We start from the raw sequence: 21159 nt of genomic DNA, 5'->3' as shown, positions 1-21159 counted from the left end.
CCCAGGCTGGAGTGCAGTGGGGCGATCTCGGCTCACTGCAAGCTCCGCCTCCCAGGTTCACGCCATTCTCCTGCCTCAGCCTCCTGAGTAGCTAGGACTACAGGCACTCACCACCACACCCGGCTAATTTTTTGTATTTTCAGTAGAGACGGGGTTTCACCGTGTTAGCCAGGATGGTCTCGATCTCCTGACCTCGTAATCCACCCTCTTTGGCCTCCCAAAGTGCTGGGATTACAGGCGTGAGCCACCGTACCCGGTCAATGGTTCTTTTCTATTGTACATGATTTGTTGTCTGCAAGCACCTGCTTGAGGGCATTCCTGTCAAGAAGAATCTGTGCTCAGCTTTTTGAAGAATGCGTAATCCTCCACTAACTGAATGCACACTGCAGTCCAAGGTTTACTTAACTGTTCCCATAGAGCCATTCCCATTGGACTGTTAGTGAGCATTCATGATTGAAAGACTAGTTTGTTTCTCTCATATCTGAAAATGGAATGCATTCCTTCCTGGCTTTTTTTTCTGTTGAATATCTCAATTTCACTGGTATCTTGTTAATCAAAGTTTTGTGGCATTATCCTCAAAGATTTATATAAACCATGTTGGAGAAGTAATCGATGATTACCTCTACTAATGGACAGTAAAGCCACTCTCACCTTGATTTGTTGAATAACATATAAATTACAGTGACAGAATTAATCCAAAAAAAAAAAAACAGGAAATTGTTTCCTGGGGTCTCGTCTCATCTGGAAAGATTTACAAGGGAACCAAAAATCAATACAAAGGAAAAATGAAAGGTTTTATAGATAAGCGTACCATCTTCATCAAGGCAAGATTTTTTCTACATTAGGGTTCAGGATAAATTCTACTCCTCACTGTCTTCTAAAGCACTGGGGCCATTACTAGGCACACATGCCTCGCTGTTCAAATGTGATGAATGAGCCCTGGAGATGTGCTCAGTGAGAGTTGATGGTAACTGCAAAGTTACTTGCTGGCTTATCCCCCTGAAGGCTGAGAGCTCTTAGATTGCTTTTCTGAAAGATCACAGAGCAAAAACAAATTTTAAAACCCCCACATTTCTAACAATAAGGAAGCTCAAGGGAATTAAATGAGTGAGCACTTGATGTAAAGGGAGAAGGCAGATTTTCCCAAAAACAGTGACCCCAGTTACATATGAATCCCAAATTCAGATGCTGGAGTCACTTTTGAGACTGCAATAGAATACTCGTTAGGTGGATTTGTGGTTACAAGCACAGAATTCATGGTTTCCTATTTTTCACAGATGCTTTATCAGAAGATCTGCTGAGCATCATTGCAAACATGTCCGGATGTCTCCCTTACATGCTGCCCCCAAAATGCCCAAACACTTGCCTGGCGAACAAATACAGGCCCATCACAGGAGCTTGCAACAACAGGTATTGTTTGTGGATTTTCTTAATCTTCTCGTGAAAGTTGGATCTGAACATGACTAGATGCCATCATGAAGGAGCTTCTACCACCACTGGTGAATCTGTACCCACCCCTGAGCCCCTGGTTCCTGTCCTTGGACTCCCCAACGTGGCCTCCTGCACGCCTGGTGGTGCCTCAAGCAGCGTGCCAAGCAGTACTGTCATTCCCAGCCACAACGTCCCATCCACATAGGTGCTTACAGGTGACTCTTAACTTCCTAACCCCACAAATTCCACCGCCCTTCACCTAAGAGCTCAAGCCACGTGCTTAGGTGCCATCCTTGATTTCGCTAGCTCCGCTACCCATTGTTTCCAATGCACCCTCAAGACTGTCACTTTTACCTCGAAAATGAGTCCTCTCCACTCCCTGTCACCTTAGCTGAAGCCAAAATAACCATCCAGCTGCCAACACGTGGTGGTCCCCTCACTGGTTCTCCTAATTTAACTCTTGCTTTCCCCATTCACGCTCCCTGTTATGGCCAACACCATCTCAGCACGCTCCTTCTCAACTCCCTCCCTCAGTCCCCACTGCACTCAGAGTGAGTTCAGACCGGCCCAACAGTGGCGACTGCCCACCTCCTCTGGTCCACAATGGCAGGAGATGGACAGGAGCTTGGGCCACACACAGAGGCATGTGATTCAGTCTGGGGTTCAGAATGGTTTTCTGAAGAAGGTGATATGAGAGTGAGCCAAATCTTAAAGGATGAGTGGGCATTTCTCAAATGGTCCACAGGGTAGAGGAGTGGGCTTTGCAAAGGCCGGAAAGAGCAAGACACGTTTGGGCTGAAACACTCAGCCTTTGGCACACAGAGGGGCAGAGGGAGAGCAGCCGGGATTGTGGCGCCTTTGGGGTCTGGGGGAAACAGTGTGCCCGGTGGTCACCTAGAAGCTTTGTCACAATAGTGTGGCGCCAGGATGGCTGCAGGCTTGATGTTCACCGATGCAGGCAGCAAAGGTGCTTAGCATGGAACAACTCCTCAAAGGGACTCGAGCTCCTCACTGCTGGGTGTGCTGAGGTCAGAAGGAAGATGCCCCCCCTGAGAGAGGGATCAGCGGGACCCAGGCAGAGCCCTGGCCTGGACAGGCCCTGTCCTGAGACAGAGAGCAGGGGCTTTGCAACAATGAACAGGAATCAGGGTCCTGGGTATATGATGATGGTTAAGAACAACAGCTTTGCAACTGGACAGCCCTGGATTTGAAACCTGGAATCACCACCTATCAGAGGGCAGTTTGTTTCAATTCTTTGAGCTGTAAGAGCTTGTTTGTTAAGCCCACAGCAGGAATGCATAACCTGCCCATGTGTGAGGATCAGATCTTAAGACTGCGGAGCCCCGGCTGGAAGAGGCAGCCTGTGCTGAACGCAGAGATGGGTCAGGGCCACACAGGAGGCTGCTGTCCACCCCCTCTGCCCTGAAGCCTGGGGGGGCTCTGTGCCTTCCCGTGGAAGTGGGCTCAGAGGTGGAGATGGCACGTGTCCTGTCCTCAGAGCTCAGTGGGAAACATAGATGTAGACAAAGGATGCACAGGAGATGATGCCTGGGAGTATGGGGACACTGAGATGGCTGGTGGGATGCACGGCTGGAGGGACCAGGCCTGGATGGAGGAGGGGATGGGGCTGGAGGGCCAGGGTGGAGGAGGGCAGGGGGTAGGTGCACTGTTGAGTCAGAAGCCAGAGCAGAAATGGCTTGGACTACACGGGGAGGAGCAGGGTCTTCAGCAGGGCAGGGTGGGGTCTAACCAGCAGGTACATGTTGAGGGTGGGGATCCCGGGGGACAGTGGTGTTGGAGATGTGGGGGCAGGGCTGCTCTCTGAATGGGTTTCATACTTCTGATTTTATTAAAGAAATATAAGACATTGAATTCTGCATTCCTAAGCATGATTATCTTAAGAATCAGCGAGTCATACTTCCCGTATGTTTTCAACACCTCTAGCGTGTCTTAAACAGCGTTAACAAGTCTGGGACTCTCTGTGGCCCGAAGCACTTTCACCAGATGGGTCCGTGATGGAGCTCCTTGGGTTCTAGGTTTTCCTTGAGACCTCCTAACTTTTTTCCATTTCCTTTTCCGCCTGCTGCCTTCTGTCTGTCAGCCATGACCCAGACCTCAGGCGCATTCTGATGGCTCTCCCCACGGAGGTCGACCCAGGGGCCACCCCCCACCCACCCCCACCCTGCCCCACGTCCCTCCTCCACGTCAGGGGGATGATGAATTCAGCCATGTGCAACATCGTGGGCATCCTTAAAGCAAATTGCAGTGGAGGGTGAATTACAGTGCTTGGGGAATCCCTGAGCAAAGCCAGTAGGCCTCACACATGATCTAAATCTTGCTTGATTTGCAAACAGAAGAGAAACTTAGCTGGAGATTTTTTTTTTTTTTTGCAAATGCCTGGATTAAAGAAAAATGAAATATAAGCCCGACCATTCCGAAACTGCCAACTAACCTGTTTAACTAGGAACCTTCCAGCAGGACAGACCAAATAATGCGAAACTGAAGCCAGTCAAAGCTTTTCTCCAGTGACGTCTATATCCACCTGCAAAGCCTGCCCCTGGGTCCTGCAGTAGAGCCTGAACCTTTCTTTGGTTTGGTGCTTCCTGATTCATAAATCATGTTCACTCAAAAAAAACTCTTTAAAAAATGTATTGTGCCTCAGTTTACATTTTAACAACCTGAAGACCAGGGTCTCAGCTGGCAGCAGTGAGTTCCTGCTCGGCCCTTCTGAAAGGCCCTGCTGCTGTCTTGGGCGCCTCTGCCCCAGCTGCTGGGCGGGCTCCACTGACGCTCCTGGGAGAATCTCTGCTGACCACACAATGACATTGGCACTGGGAGCTGTGATCTGGGGACACTTAGATCTGAGCTGGTTTCTCTCCTTCTGTGGTGACAGCTACAGTTTTCATTAAGAATTCACAGCATCTGGATCTAAAATCTCCTACGTTCAAGGCTTCACACATTGTATTCCACCAAAAATAAAACATCTGCTCAGAAATCGGTCACTTGTTGTTATAAAAGTGAGCCACAGAGGGCCCCTGACCCTTGGCCCCTGGGTGGTTTAATTTTTCTCTGCAGGCCTGTTAGTGCCAAAGCCCACCAAGACCAAGCTCAAATTTACTCATGCCCAATTGTGATAAAAATAGCCCAAACAAGCAGACTTTTAGCCACTTGGAGCCTACCTCTTTGCATCTTCCACAAAACCTCTCCCAGCATCTCAGGCCGTTGGTAAGATACAGCCTTGTGATCATCAGACCCCAGGTCGCTGCTGTCTCTGGAGTTGCCTGCCCAGAGACTCCCCCTCTCCCCCTCACCATGTTGCTGAGTAATGTCACCAGACATAGAGACCCTCTGATGCCCCACTGTGAGTTCCTCGCCATTCTCCCCGTCTGGGTGGTGGTCCCTCACCTTAGCCTCTGGATGGTCCCCTGCCTTGAGGATGTCCCCTCTTCTGCACCTGTGCCCAAGAACCACCCCAAAGGCATGTGTGTGTCTCTGCCTCCCCGATCCTAACTTTTGCCTTGCTCAGCCCTGAGTTCCCAGAGCTTCCCCACACCCACTAAATTGCTAAGTTCCCCTCCAGCAGTCTCCTAAGCCGCTTCGGCGTCCCTCTCAGTCCCCACCCACACCTTCCCATCCTTGTCTGGGCTGGTGCTGCGTTTCCACCATGCTGCATTTCCACCGTGCTGCGTTTCCACCGTGCTGCATTTCCTGCATTCCAAAGCGACCTTTGGGTGTTGGCTGCAATGACATCTTTAAGACAAATATTAGTTGGAATTAACTTTTGAAATTCTAAATGTCGAAATGGTGGATTTTAAAACTCATCCATTTCTACTAGTTATCTTGCTTTATGGTGTGATGTCTGCATGTCACAAGTGGATGGCAGGGTTTCTAAGGCTTGTTTTTCCTTTGTTGGTATTTTCCTAATTGCCTAGGACATATCACGTAAAATTACTTAACAAGTAGTGGAAAAGAATGATTTTTCTTTCACCATTTCACCTGGACTTTTTGTTTGTATGGTGTAGTCGGTGCTGCAGGAGCTACCTTGTTGAAAGAGAAGGGGGCAGGCTGCTTCTCGTTTGTGTGGTGTAGCTAATGCCACACCTGGACTTCTTGTTTGTACGATGTGGTCAGTGCCACAGGAGCTACCACTTTAGAAGGGAATGGAGCAGGCTGCTTCTTGTTTATATGGTGTAGTCAGTGCCGCAGGAGGCACTATTTTGGAAGAGAATGAGCAGGCTCCTTCCTGTTTGTATGATCTAGTCATTGCCGCGGGAGGTACTATGTTGTAAGTGAATGGAGCAGGCTCCTTCCTGTTTTTATGGTGTAGTCATTGCCGCAGGAGGTACTACGTTGGAAGCGAGTAGGGCAGGGTCCTTCTTGTTTCCATGGTGTAGTCAGTGCCGCAGGAGGCACTACGTTGGAAGGGAACAGGGCAGGGTCCTTCTTGTTTCCATGGTGTAGTCATTGCCGCAGGAGGCACTATGTTGGAAGGGAACAGGGCAGGGTCCTTCTTGTTTGTATGATCTAGTCATTGCCGCGGGAGGCACTATGTTGGAAGGGAATAGGGCAGGGTCCTTCTTGTTTCCATGGTGTAGTCAGTGCCACAGGAGGCACTATGTTGGAAGAGAATGGGCAGGCTCCTTCCTGTTTGTATGATCTAGTCAGTGCTGCAGGACGTACTATGTTGTAAGTGAATGGAGCAGGCTCATTCCTGTTTTTATGGTGTAGTCATTGCCGCAGGAGGTACTACGTTGGAAGCGAGTAGGGCAGGGTCCTTCTTGTTTCCATGGTGTAGTCAGTGCCGCAGGAGGCACTATGTTGGAAGGGAACAGGGTAGGGTCCTTCTTGTTTGTATGATCTAGTCATTGCTGCAGGAGCTACCAGTTGTAAATGAATGGAGCAGGCTCCTTCCTGTTTGCATGGTGTAGTGAGTGCCGCAGGAGGCAGTACGTTGGAAGGGAATAGGGCAGGGTCCTTCTTGTTTGTATGGTGTAGTCAGTGCCGCAGGAGCTACCGTGTTGGAAAGGAATGGGGCAGACTCCTTCTTGTTGGTACGGTGTGGCCAATGCTGCAGGACGTACCATGTTGGAAGAGAATGGGGCTTGAGTTTGTTTTGCTTTACACTTTGTCATAAAGGAAATTATCAGTTCTCTGCATAAGCCCCTATTTTTTAACAAGGGGGTGTGTGTGCATGCACGGCAAGCTGGTCCCTTTAAACATTTTAGAATCTCTAAATATAAAGCTTAAGATATTAGGAATGCTGTTGATAATTGTGCATTTGGGGTGAAGGTGTTTTGGTAGTATCATTTAAAGGATTTCCAGCTTCTTTCTGTTTCTGTTACCAACCTGTGGAGACCTCTTCATCATCCTGGACTCAGATCAGGGTCCTCGACTCTGCTGCGCTCCCAGCCAGCTGAGGCTGTTGTTCCCCACCTGTGTGTTTTTATAGAAGTCTAGGAGCTGGGGGGTAGGAGGTGGGTGTGGGCAGGGGTCACGTCACTTGCAGGTTGCCTTTGCCAGAAGCAGTCACATTGGCTGAGAACAGAATCCCCAGGGCCTGAGGATGTCCTGCAGAAATTTGGGTTTTAGTGTGTAGCTTGGCGTCAGCCTAGAGATAAGACAAATTCTATTTTAAAAGTCAAGTGCTCCATGGCAGGATGGTGATATAGTTGGCTGTGTCCCCACCCAAATCTCATTTGAATTCCCACATGTTGTGGGAGGGACCAGGTGGGAGGTAATTGAATCATGGGGGCAGGTCTTTCCTGTGATGTTCTCGTGATAGTGAATAAGTCTCACGAGATTTGACAGCTTTATAAGGGCAAGTTCCCCTGCACAAGCTCTCTTTCTGCCTGCCGCCATCCATGTAAGACATGACCTGCTCCTCCTTGCCTTCCACCATGATTGTGAGGCCTCCACGTGGAATCGTAAGTCCATTAAACCTCCTTTTCTTCTCAGACTCAGGTATGTCTTTATCAGCAGCATGAAAACAGACTAATACAGACGGAGTAGGGGAGGGCTACTGAAGAAATGAAGCCTCTCAGCTACTGGAAATAGGTGCAGTCAGGGTGGAATTACTCACGGACAGTCCTCCAGAGGCAGTGGGGTCATTGTGGAGATCTGTGTGCCACAATAGCCAGAAAACAAAGGGGCCACGAGCCACTGTTTGCTCTGTGGTCTAAATCAATGGACTATCTTACCACATGCAATGTTAGACAGTGTATTACATATGATTATTCATAAGCAGAAATACAAATATATATTATATACTGTAAGACAGTATTCATTATATGATAAATATGATGAATTCACCTAGATACTTCATATAGAATTTGCCTTCAGTTTTAGATTGATACATGTGATAAGAACTTCTCTGTGTGTTCTTGAGAAAGTGCTCACATTCCCATGCATAATGGAAAGGACATTGTATTTTGAAATAGAAGGTGAAATTCCAGCCACCACTTTGTCAGTTACAAGCTGCTTAGACTTCATGTCTTGCTTAGTTTCTCAAATTCTCTGCACCTGGAAACTGGCAAAGATAGTGATGCTCATTTCTAGGGTTGTCATGAGGCTGAAGTGAGACAATGCAGCAGAAATAATTTGTGAGCAATAATGATACAAAGGTCAGTGATTGATTATGTAAATAATGGCCACCTTTGAAGCCCCTTTCTTCAAAGAGTCTGAGTCTTGATTCTTGAAGAGGTGTAATTTTTCTTTGAAAAATTGCATTATTTCTTGCTGGGCACGTTGGCTCACGCCTGTAAGGACAGCACTTTCGGAGGCTGAGGTCGGGGGATCGCTTGAGCCCAGGAGCTCAAGACCAGCCTGGGCAACAAAGCAATACCTCATCTCTAAAACAAACAAACAAAAAAATTGTGTTATTTCTTGAGTTTTGATCTGATGAACTACTGCAGTAAACCACTGTGTCTCACAGTGTTGGAAGGGAATGGAGCCGGCTCCTTCTTGTTGTATGGTGTAGGCAATGCCGCAGGAGGTACCGTGTTTGAAGGGAATGGGGCAGGCTCCTTCTTGTTTGTATGATCCAGTCATTGCTGCAGGAGTCACCGTGTTGGAAGGGAATGGGGCAGGCTCCTTCTTGTTTGTATGATCCAGTCATTGCTGCAGGAGGCACCGTGTTGGAAGGGAGTGGGGCAGGCTCCTTCTTGTTTGTATGATCCAGTCATTGCTGCAGGAGGCACCGTGTTGGAAGGGAATGGGCAGGCTCCTTCTTGTTTGTATGATCCAGTCATTGCTGCAGGAGGTACCGTGTTGGAAGGGAATGGGCAGGCTCCTTCTTGTTTGTATGATGCAGTCATTGCTGCAGGAGGCACCGTGTTGGAAGGGAATGGGCAGGCTCCTTCTTGTTTGTATGATCCAGTCATTGCTGCAGGAGGTACCATGTTGGAAGGGAATGGAGCCGGCTCCTTCTTGTTTGTATGGTGTAGGCAATGCCACAGGAACTACCATGTTGGAAGGGAACTGGGCAGGCTCCTTCTTATTTGTAAGATCTAGTCATTGCTGCAGGAGGTACCATGTTTGAAGGGAATGGGGCAGGCTCCTTCTTGTTTGTATGATCCAGTCATTGTTGCAGGAGGCACCATGTTGGAAGGGAATGGGGCCGGCTCCTTCCTGTTTGTATGATCCAGTCATTGCTGCAGGAGGTACCATGTTGGATATGGTACCATGTTGGATAAGTGGCACAGTGGATAGAATCCATCGCCATAGTGACCATGAGTGGATTCCTGCTATTAAATTGGGGTACGACTTATGCAGGGCTTGGGGGTGAATCTGGAGGCACAGGTGGCCGAGTCTCCCATGGGCCTGCACCCCCAGATGAGAAGCCCCCAGGTGCAGATCGAGAACTGTACACCCCAGAGGGCTGCCTTCTGGCCCCTCCTAGGTTTTGATGTCTCCTCAGAGGTGACCATTGCTTTGATCTTCATCACCATAGTTAGTTTTCCCTGACCTGGCTTTTATAGGAAGGAAGTTAGATGGTAACCCCTGGGCCTGGCTTCTCCACCTCCAGGATTTATTTGCTCCTGCCTTGCTGAGGGAGACACTCATCGTTACAGGGCAGGCATGGGCGCCTCTCTGCTGAGCACTGGTCAATGCTTCCAAGTGGCTGCTCCAATCTGCATTCCCAGGAGCAAAGTGTAAGAGCCCCACAGCCCTCACCAATCCCCGTCACTGTGATCCCTTTCATTTTGGCCCTTGTTGAGGGGAGGGTGGCATTTCCTGTGGTTTAACTTCACATTTTCTTGGTGACTAATTGTCTTGAGCCCTTTTAAAATACATTCATTGACCATTTGGAGACTCTTTTTGGGGATGTGCCAGTTCAAACATTTTTCCCATTTTTTAATGAATCTTTTTTGATTTATAGATGCTCATATTTTCTAAATATGTCTTCAGTGAGAAATATGTTTTACAAATGTCTTCTCCCAGCTGAGATTGGCCTTTTCACTCTCCATGCTGTCTTTTGAAGAAACGTTGTTCATATTTTTAATGAAGTCCCATTTATCAATTACTTATTTCATGGAAAGAAAACTTTTTTTGTTATGTTTAAGAATCTTGCTTTCTCTGAAGGATGTGAAGGTATTTTTCTTGTGTTTTCTGCTGAAAATGTTATTGTTTTACATGTCACATTTAGATCTGTGACCCATCTCATTTAATGTTTTCTGCAACCTATGCGGTGGCAACCATGAGGGGTGTGTGTGTGTCTGGGTTTGTGTGTGTATATTGTAAACCAAAAATAAAATTCTAAGTCCTGCGATCATCTGAATTGACCCCTCCTGTCGGCAAGGGTGTTCCAAAGCTAACCTGAAAAACTAATCTGACCATGATGGGGTGAGGTCAGACGTGTCTCATGACACCCTCCTCCCTTTTGGAATTTCTGCTAGAACAGACTTTTTAACTCCGAGAAGAAACATTTACAATCTCTTCTCTCAGAAGCCTGCTGCCTGGAGACTTCACCTGCACGATGAAACCTTGGTCTCCACAACCCGTGTCTTAACCCAGACAATCTTAAGTCCTTAGACGATAACTTTACTCTTTCAAAAAATTGCCACTCAGAAAATTTTTGAATCTACCTTTGGCCTAGAAGCCCCCGCTTCCAGATTTCCTGCCTTTCTGTACTGAACCAATGTACATCTTACGTGTATTTGATGTCTTGTGTCTCCCTAAAATATATGAAACTAAGCTGTGCCTCAACCACCTTGGACACAAGTTCTCAGGATCTCCTGAGGGCTGAATCATTGGCCATTGGTCACTCATATTTGGCTCAGAATAAATCTCTTCAACTATTTTACAGAGCTTGACTCTTCATTGACAATATCTGTAGGTGTTTGTGTATATATAGAGGCATGTATATATAGGTAGATTTGTGTGTGTGTGTGTGTGTATATATATCTATAATAGAGGTCTATATAGAGGGGTGTGTATGTGTGCATGTATAGATGTGTGTGTGAAAGCATGTGTATATGATATTTAATTTATTCAGAACCATCCTTTACCCAGTGAACTGCACCCATGCCTATATCATGAATCGAGTAGCCATATGTGTGTGGGCGAGGACTGCTAGACTCTTACCATTACGTATACAATTATGAGAGAGAGGGAGAGAACGTGAGTTAAACAATTAGCCACACTTCTCTTTAAGCCGACTGAGAAAAAGACACAGGGACCCAGCAGACATCAGAACACCTTGTTGGGGCAGCTCCGCACTGGGGCGCAGGTGGCAGAAGCCTCACGGGATTCTGTACAGCAGGAAGAGAGGCCGGCTTCAGCCCCTCCTGCCTGACAGCACAGGGGTCCTGCCTGGCCTGGGAGGAGCCAGGATTGGAGGCAGGGGCTGCTCCTGCCTCCAGAGGTTTCCAGGAAACTGTATGTTGTGCCCTGCCGGCATCCACACATTTGTGTAGTACCCACTCCCAGACAAGGACACTCATAGACTTCCTCCGGCCTCGCGTGGGAGCCGAGCCCGTGGTCTGCATCTCGCTGTGCTCCACGCAGCTCCTGCACGCAGCTCCTGCACGCATCGGCTGGGCTCGCAGATGTCAGGTCCGCCTCCTTTCCTCTTCCCTGAGCCTCTGCCGAGCCCTCCCGACCCGAGGGTCGGCTGCTCCCTTCCTCGCCTGAGTCACTTCCGTGACTCTCTTCATCCTCAGAGCCATCCCCTTCCTCATCTGTAATGTGGGAAGAACACCCACCTCGCAGGGTTGTTTCTGGTTGAAAGGCAGCACTTGTCAGGCTCCTTGCACGCTGTCCACAGCCGGCCATCGTAAGAGTTACGGCGACTGTCACCTCTCAGCCACTCCTCGGCATTGGACCTCTTGGCTCCTGGCCATGGCATTGACCACAGAATGTCATAAACAGCCCAGTGTGTTTTTCCACGAGAGCAGTGGTCGGAGGCTCCTGCAGGTAAATGGCTGGAGATTGATTGACGTGGGAATATCACGGCATCGCAGAATCAGAGCACGTTTGTTCATGGTGCAGGAACATCAAGCGAGTGGTGAGCTCTAAAGGACCTGGCCCTCGAGGTAGCTCACACCCTCGATGATGGATGGAGCCAGGCCACAGGTGAAATTTCCATCCAGGCGGGACAGACTCAAGCCGGGACTGGGTTCCCCTGACGCCCAGCTTGCCAAATGTGCTTCCCTCCCGGATGCACAGAGAACGAACGTGGCGTGGACATTGTGAGCTGCAGGAAGCGATCCCACCAGGGATCAAAAAGCCAACTTCCTCCACAGAGGCCATTCTGCACCAAGCCTCTTTCATGGAATTCATGTTCTGTCCAATGCAGCCTTAAAGCCCATGAACAATTCTGGGGGAGACGATCAGGTCTGAAAGGAAAATTCCATATAGGTATTTAAGTTATTGGAAGAAACCTTAAGATCTACCTGGGTTTAACATAGAATTTGCTATATGTAACTTGCTATATCATTCTCTATAGTCATTTGCCTAAAAATCATCAAAAATATAAATTCAATGTTGCATCTCCCATCCAGATATTTTGTGTTAAAAACACCTCATATCTGATGTCTGACAGCTATTTTCTTTTTTCTATGTATTTGCCTTGAATTCACATTCATAGTCACCTTTTTTCCCTCTCACTTTGTTTTTCATTTGCATTTTGACCTAATTCATGAAATTATCCAGCAGGGAGAGACCTGATGGAGTTTTGCTGGAATGAAGCTCCTTGACACAATCGTCTCCTTTTTAGAAGTGCCTGTAGATTGAAAGTTCAATTGCTCAAAACAGTTTGCTAAAGAACAAATGTGTGTCTATTAAGAGTTTAAGTTGCACTTGTAAATCCACCAATGGCACTAAGATATCATTTAGCAATATTGACACTTGAAGTGATAAAAAAACAGAAAATACCTTTGACGTCAAATAAATGTATTAGTCTTTAAGAAAAAAAGAGGTGGAATTGACCTTGGTGTCTTATGAAATCGCAGAACATATGATGGGTATAAACGATGCCAGAATAAACAAGATTTTCAAAGTTTTTGGAAAAAGCTGAGCTCATGCTGATTATAGAAAGCATTTGCATCTTTTGAAGGGTTTTCCTCTGAGGGTTCAAATGTCCCTCAGGGATCATGCTGGTGATAATCCCAGCTCACAAACTGACTGGTCTTAATTGCCTTCAATCAAGTAGCTCCAGCAGGAGACGGGAAAAATCACCGCTGAGTTTCCTCATACTTCTGGCCACCTGACAGGGTGTCAGGCGTTTTTGGGGACAAAATGAATCCTCGCACACCTGGCCCAGCAGGACTGCAGGGTGTTGGTTGCTCCTGGGTGAGCACCTCCCATACAGGGAAGCAAACCCCCTCATCCCGTGTCCCGCTGCTGCCCCGCTGAGAAAGAGGTGCCGTTACAGGAGTGGAAAGCTGACTTCGTCCACAGTTTCTCTCCCAGCACTTCACACTGCATTGCTGTTTGCTTCTTTTCATGGGCGGCACACATCTCTGGCACTCAGCGTGTCCATGTGCTGTTACTGGATGGCCACACCTGGCAAACATATTGACCTATGTCTTGCTGCCTCAGTCCACAGCTTTATGCTCAAGCGCTCTTCAAGATGGAAGTTTAGAATTTCTTCTTTTTGGAATTCAGAAATCACAAAGTCTCCAGTGCCAGGTGCCTGGGAGAGGGGAACTAGGGTCCCAGGGAAATCAGAGTGACTCGGAGCCTCGGCAGGAGCACAGACCTCAGTCTCCCTCATAAAACTCTCCTCTAGAAATGTTTCTCTTTGTTCATTTTGTCAGCTTTATGAGCCTTTTTCCACTGCTGCCATTAATTCAGATCTAAGAAAGGAACAGTGTGGTGCAATAGATTTCCACTGGGAAAGGATCTTTCCAACAGGAGCTGATCAAAGTCGCAGAGGGACCCTTCTCAGTCCTGCTGACCTGCTGACCGTGAAGGTCAGGTGACACATTTGCGGAGGGTCCACAGCAAACATCCGTGAGTGCTCTTGAGCCATTGTAATGTCCTAGTGAACTGCTGAAATATAAAAGTCAATCAGCAAAAAAAATCACTGCTTAAGCAGTTAAATTAACATTATTTTTAATTGAGTGATCTAGCACCTCCCTATGAGCCATACTTTATGGAATTTCAATAAAGACAAACCAACCATAACGAATCTGAACACTTTATTAAAGCAATCTTTCCAATCTTCAGTTGCTGATGTATTGCAGCTGATTATATGCATTACTCTCCCATACATTGTTGCAAATTGAGCCACTTTGGTGTGCTGGAGATTAATGAAGTATTAATAACAGAATTATTCTCCCCTTAAGGTCCCTGCAGACATAGAAAAGTAACCATGTCCCCAAGCCTCCTGCCGCTGCTGACCACTCATCATCCAATGTGTCCTGGATGAGGTAGCAGCAGGTGCACAACAGTAAGAATAAAAGCTCCTCTCCTCTAATGTACGGAGCTGCGTGGTGGCCTTAGAGACTTTTAAACCGGAAAAGTCTCAGCTCTTCAGTCTACCTCAAGGACAAAACGGATCTTTCCTTCACAAATGTTGCCCAGGTTACAAACAGTTCTTAGTAGAACCTTAGTCCTTTCAGTCCTGTGCAGAACATCTAAATCGGTCACATTTAATACGAATGACTAACGTATGTTATAACCATAAAGGCGATGGTAATTTATGACAAAACCACTAATTTTTAAATATTTATATTCCCAAACACTCCAAATGTTTTTAAAAGTTATTTATCTTGTCACGATTCTTGTAGACTTCACTCCTTGTATTTTTTAAGTGCGTACATATCAGATACATGGGAGGATTTTCAAAGCCTGCATCCTAGTCACGCCTGACTCTTTTGTCATGTGCCTTGCAAAGCCTCCCAATACCAGTTGTCCATGATGCAGCTTCAGACTCTGCAGACTCAGCCCTGGTTGTGTTGCACGACTCTGCAGCTGCCACACACAGAACCTCAGTGCTGGTTGTTCCCACACGGGCGTGACTGACAGATACCAATGGAACCCGGATATCATGACAATGTTAGACCCAAAACAATCTGTATTTATTTTTAACAAAAGGAACCTACTTTTTTCCACAAAAAAAAATCTATTTTTTTCTCTTTGAATTGACTTTTATATTCTAATTCTCTCATATTTCCTTCCAAATGCAGAATAATTTATGCCTTATAAATTGAGCCATTTTCTTCCAAATGTAGAATATTTTATACTTGAAAAATCCTTTATTTTTAATAAGTTTTACATATTTCTTTACCTATCCACTACAGATATTTATGCTCATGTTATATATTTGATACATTCATTTATATATTCTTCACATTCATATAGTCTCACCATGCATTTATATATTTGAATATGTATTTTATTTTGCATGTTACTTTTTATGTATTTTATAAATTTAAATTTCATGTTTAGAAAATGTTCAGTGAGCACAAGGGCCTCAGTGTTCATTGTTTTCTTCAAGATTGAGTTATTTTTTACACATTATTAGAACACGATTTAATAAGCAAGGATCTATGACAGATGTTGGTAATTATTATGCATAGAGATAAATATTTATTGGAATTAGTTTATTGATGAGATGGGTGGAGTTTCAGTTAGTTCCTTCATCAGCTGGCTGAACATCACCTGTGGGCCAAGGGGCCATGCACCCTGGTTACCCGAGATCCTTCCTATTTATGCCTTCTATCCCAGGAAATTATTAATAACTAATAGTGCTCCTGTCTCCTCAAAAGTATTCCACTTTAGTTAGGAATTATACGGTTGCCCTACATACTATAGATGAGACAGTTCAGCAGCAACCCTGTGATTATTTTTACCTTTGCAGATGGAAGGTGCCTAGAAACCTGCTCCTGTGACTATGTCGCTGGGAACAGTTTTGCCATAGGAATGCCATCTGGCCCTCAAAACTCCTTCTGAGATATAGAAGAAAATGAACATATAATGAGCTATCATTAAAATGATTTTTATTCATGTATCAGCAATCAATTCAATAACATAGTCCTCCAAATTTCTAAACAAAATATTGGAAAATACCTCATTTGCACAAAGGATTAGTTACCAATCTTTAGTCTTTTATTTCCTCAGTTTCCAGAAGATGCTCTGAGACATATCAAGTGACTGTTAATTGTGCCTACACCCCTTCAACTTAGGGGCACCTTGCTTAACACAGTACACTCGGAACTAAGTGTGAAATCAAAATATTCAACACACCTTTACCTTATCATGCACTTCAAATACATTTTTGTCAGAATATATTTTGACCAATAGAACAAAACTGCAGACCAGCCTACTTACGGGAAACTTCACCATCTAGCCTATCGGCTGAAGCCATTGTCATCGCCAAATCAAACAGCCAAATACAACTGACTCTCTCTCTCTCTCAGGAGAGACTTAACTTTATTTTTAACTTACTTTATTTTAATTCAAATTCATTTATTAATGGTTCCTTTGACAACCAGCTCACTTCTGAAATCAGAAAACCAGCAACTTCCTCAGTTCCCACGAGTTCGCCTGGACAATCACACGGGCAGGAACAGGCGCGACACCCTGGTGGCTTCATGGTGCTTTGATTAAAGGATGTTTTATGCCACAGGATTTCAAATGATCTCTTTGTTTGGAGTACCAGAAGTTTCTGTCCTCCAGAGAACTGCCCCTGGTACATTCTAGAAGGGTGGGAGCCCCTCCTTCGGAAAACAGGGGAGTGGGAAGGAACCCTGCAGGCAGCCACCCCAGACAGCATGTGCTGAGCTCGGGAGAGGGTGCCTGTGGGAACCAAGCCTCTGGAATGAGCTCCCTTGAAGCCAGTCATGACCTGGGCCTCCAGGAGGCCTTTCGGGTCTCCTGGGGAGCTGTGCCCCTTGGGCCTCTGGAGAGACCCCACTTATTCTCCCTGAGAATGGTGCCTTATATCTGGAACTCACTGCTTCTGTGTTCTTCTCCCCCATCTCAAACACATCCTTGCATTTGCCTCCACAGAGACCACCCCAGATGGGGCGCCTCCAACACGGCCCTGGCACGATGGCTCCCTCCAGTCTATGAGGACGGCTTCAGTCAGCCCCGAGGCTGGAACCCCGGCTTCTTGTACAACGGGTTCCCACTACCCCCGGTGGGTACTCAGAACGCTACTATCCTGGACTAAGATTGGGTCCTGTGATGCTGAGGGAGGGAAATAGCCTTTTACTGGGTTCTTGCTCATGCTGGGTGCTGCGTGCAATTCCCTCAGATCCTCCCAGCCTCCCTTTGATGTAGCAATCACTGTTTCTGCCCTATGGCTTAGGAGCCAAGGCTTAGGGAGATTGAAATCTCTTAGTAAGTGGAACCCTGCAGATTTAAATTAAGTTTTCTCAACCCTAACGTTTCTGTTCCTGAAAATCACTTCAGTGTTTTCAGATCAATTCCTTTATCCATCATGTGGGCTAGGTACATCCCAAGATGATTATGAGTTCAGCAATCCACTTGTTGATGTAAAGATGACTGCTTTACTCCCAGAGGTGAATTTATTTGCTGAACACTCATAGCCTAGTAGAATCTACTGGTCTATTTGGTCAAAAAATGGGTCATTTTGCTTGTAATTTAACTACTCATTTCAATGAATAAGCCAGCCTGTTTGCTCTTGTGCCATGTTCAGTGATGAAATTATCTAGAAATACATCAGTGGATGTTCTGTTTAGCCCAAAGAGCGCAGGTGGTAGGACTCAGGTCTGACTCAGACCAGCTGTGGACAGATACACCAGCACAGAGTTCCCCTACGAAAGCCAACAACTTTACCTAGGCAATTTTCCTAGGCGGGCTTTTAGTAAGAGGACCCGGTGTTCCCAGAAGCCGTGAGAAGCCCTGGGTAGAGCTGGAGGCTGTGTCACTGAAGACGGCTCGGTGCTCCCAGCAGCAGGGACAAGGCAATTGGGCTCACGCTCTGCTCCCACTGGCTTCCTGCAAGTCGCTTGCCTTCTTGGCCTCAGTTGGACAATCCCTAAAATGGGATAACACTGTCTTACCCACCTTATGCTCAACAGTGGACCAGTTCAACCCCCCCGAGGCTTTTTAAACTCTCAGTATTATGAGATTGTGAATCTCTAAACCCGTATTTGCTCAGAATTATTTCACTATTGAGAAAAATCAGAGTTCCAGTGTCTTTAAATGAAATTGTGTTGGTTTTCTACCCAGCTGTGACAAATTGCTCCAAATTTAGTGGCTGAAAACAACATAAATGTGATCTTCCAGTTTCACAATCAGTGTCTGATGTCTCACTTGGCTCAAATCAAGGTGTTGCAGAGCTGGTTCTTTCTGGGAGCTCCAGGGGAGATCCCTTTCCTGGCAATTCCAGCTTCTGGAGGTGGCTGCATCCCCTGGCTCATGGCCCCTCCTTCGAAGCCAGCAATGTTGTCTGTCTCTGTGCCTTTGTTTGGAGTCACATCTTCACCTCCCGTCAGGAGAGGGCCTCCAACTTTAAGGATCCATGTGACTGGATTGGACACTCGTGGAGACCCAGGACAACCTTCCCATCTCAAGGCCCTTAATGTAATCGCATCGGCAGGCTCCAAGGATTAGCGAATGGATGTTGTGCGAGAGGCATTTTTTTTCTGCCTCCACAGATGACCCACTGACCCTCAAAGATTCATACCCAGTCCACATGCCTAACATGCTCACCCCATTCCAAGGTTCCCCCAAACCCCATCCCATGACGGCACCAACTCTAGGCCCAAAATCCAATCCAAATCTCACCACATAAATCATCCACATCAGGTAGGGCAGGCTCAGGGTAAGATCCATCCAGGACAAAATTCCTCTCCATCTGGACCTAGCCTGTGAGACAGGGAAGCTTGTCGTCTGCTCTCCAGATGCCCTGGCGGAACGGTGTTAAACATAACAGCAACAGATGTCTGCGTGGAGAATGGAAAGGAAGGGGAGTCACTCCTCCCAACCCACGTGGAAATCCAGCCAAGCAACTCCCTTAGGCTTCAAGGCCAAGGAGTACTCGCTTGTGGCTGGAGGCTCTGCCCTCTGAGTCATGAACTCAACTGTCCTAAAGCCTGGCTGTTTTGTCAATGACTCTTCACTTAATCCCCACAACAACACTGAAAGCTCAACCTTTCCATATTAACTTACAGATGAGGAAGTGAGGGCTGAGGGAAGTTAATGCCAGGCCCTCCAGCCACCACAAATCAAGGCAGGGATTCAAGTCCAGGGGCATCTGTCTTCAAAGCTTATGCTCCTCCTGCCCTAACTCCAGGGCACAGATCTCCTAGGGGCACCTGGAGCTCTGTGAACAAGAACCACACCAGGAAGTGCATGATCCCAAAGGGTCATCTTTCTGCTACCACGGGGTCCTCCTATGTCCTGACCAATGGTCTCTTCCTACCCAGGTCCGGGAGGTGACAAGACATGTCATTCAAGTTTCAAATGAGGTTGTCACAGATGATGACCGCTATTCTGACCTCCTGATGGCATGGGGACAATACATTGACCACGACATCGCGTTCACACCACAGAGCACCAGCAAAGCTGCCTTCGGGGGAGGGGCTGACTGCCAGATGACTTGTGAGAACCAAAACCCATGTTTTCCCATACAAGTAAGTTTTAGAAAACGTTTCTATGTTTGTTATGAAACTAAGTGCTATTTAAAACGTCAAACAGAATGGTATAAAACAAAATGTGAAAGTCTGTTTCTTTGTCCTATTCCCAGGGGTAGCAGTTGTGAATATCTGGTGCATCTCACTGGAAATTCCCTGGGTACACGTATATATAGCATGTATGATAGTGTGGGTACACATATATATAGCATGTATGATACTGTGGGTACACATATATATAGCATGTATGATCGTGTGTGGGCAGATGTGTACATAGCATGTATGATACTGTGGGTACACATATATATAGCATGTATGATAGTGTGTGGGCAGATGTGTACATAGCATGTATGATACTGTGGGCACACATATATATAGCATGTATGATAGTGTGTGGGCAGATGTGTACATAGCATGTATGATACTGTGTGGTCACAAGTATATAGCATATAGGATTATGTGTGGGCACATGTATTGGCACATCGCAGGTGGGCACATGTGTATATAGCATGTATGATATTGTGTGGTCGTGTATATAGCATATAGGATTATGTGTGGGCATGTGTATTAGCATATATGATCTCGGGTGGGCACGTGTGTATATGGCATATAAGATAGTGTGTGGGCACGTGTGTATATGGCATATAAGATAGTGTGTGGGCACGTGTGTATATGGCATATAAGATAGTGTGTGGGCACATGTGTATATGGCATATAAGATAGTGTGTGGGCACGTGTGTATATGGCATATAAGATAGTGTGTGGGCACGTGTGTATATGGCATATAAGACAGTGTGTGGGAACGTGTTTATATGGCATATGAGATTGTGGGCACGTGCGTTTATGGCACATAAGATAGTGTGCAGGCACGTGTGTATATGGCATATAAGATAGCGTGTGGACACGTGTGTATATAGGATATAATATAGTGTGTGGGCACATATGTATATGGCATATAAGATACTGTGTGGGCACATGTGTATATAGGATATAAGATAGTGTGTGGGCACGTGTGTATATAGCATATAAGACAGTGTGTGGACACATGTGTATATAGTATATAAGATAATATGCGGGCATGTGTGTATATAGCATATAAGACAGTTTGTGGGCACATGTGTATATGGCATATAAGACAGTTTGTGGACATGTGTGTATATGGCATATAAGATAGTGTGTGGACATGTGTGTATATGGCATATAACATGCTGTGTGGGCACATGTGTTTATAGCATATAAGACAGTTTGTGGGCACATGTGTATATGGCATATAAGACAGTTTGTGGACATGTGTGTATATGGCATATAAGATAGTGTGTGGACATGTGTGTATATGGCATATAAGATACTGTGTGGGCACATGTGTTTATAGCATATTAGTTTGTGGGCACGTGTGTAAATAGAGCCTATTATCCCATGTGTACCTGCACTTTTTCTCATCCTCTGTGTCACATCATGTGCATGCTCAGTGCCTGGTAAGGACCACTTAGCAATAGTTCTTATACATGTCTGCTTAACATTAAGTGAACAGAAATGTAATTGTTTACAACTTAGTATTCCATTTGTGTGTGCATTATAATCTATCTAACCACTTTCCCTATTAATGAGCGTGAGTTGCCTTCTGCTTCATTGCTGTTTTTATGCTGTCACAAATAATGAAGCAAAGAGCACACTTGGC

At 46.2% G+C, this 21159-nt stretch overlaps 1 protein-coding gene across 4 annotated transcripts in view; it reads left to right on the top strand.

Moving 5' to 3' along the window:
* Positions 1-21159, top strand: part of TPO (thyroid peroxidase) — a 127364-nt gene that overhangs the window by 20276 nt on the left and 85929 nt on the right. For all 4 annotated transcript variants that reach the window (XM_063594672.1, XM_063594675.1, XM_063594674.1 and 1 more), the window contains 3 exons: positions 1278-1410; positions 16888-17017; positions 19275-19481. In XM_063594672.1, the coding sequence (XP_063450742.1) occupies positions 1278-1410; positions 16888-17017; positions 19275-19481 (470 nt within the window). The remainder of the gene's footprint in view (positions 1-1277; positions 1411-16887; positions 17018-19274; positions 19482-21159) is intronic.

Source organism: Pan paniscus, chromosome 12 (assembly GCF_029289425.2).
Source record: "Pan paniscus chromosome 12, NHGRI_mPanPan1-v2.0_pri, whole genome shotgun sequence".
NCBI lineage: Eukaryota > Metazoa > Chordata > Mammalia > Primates > Hominidae > Pan > Pan paniscus.
The sequence above is the reverse complement of the archived record's forward strand: the minus strand, read 5'-3'. Positions and strand labels throughout refer to the sequence as shown.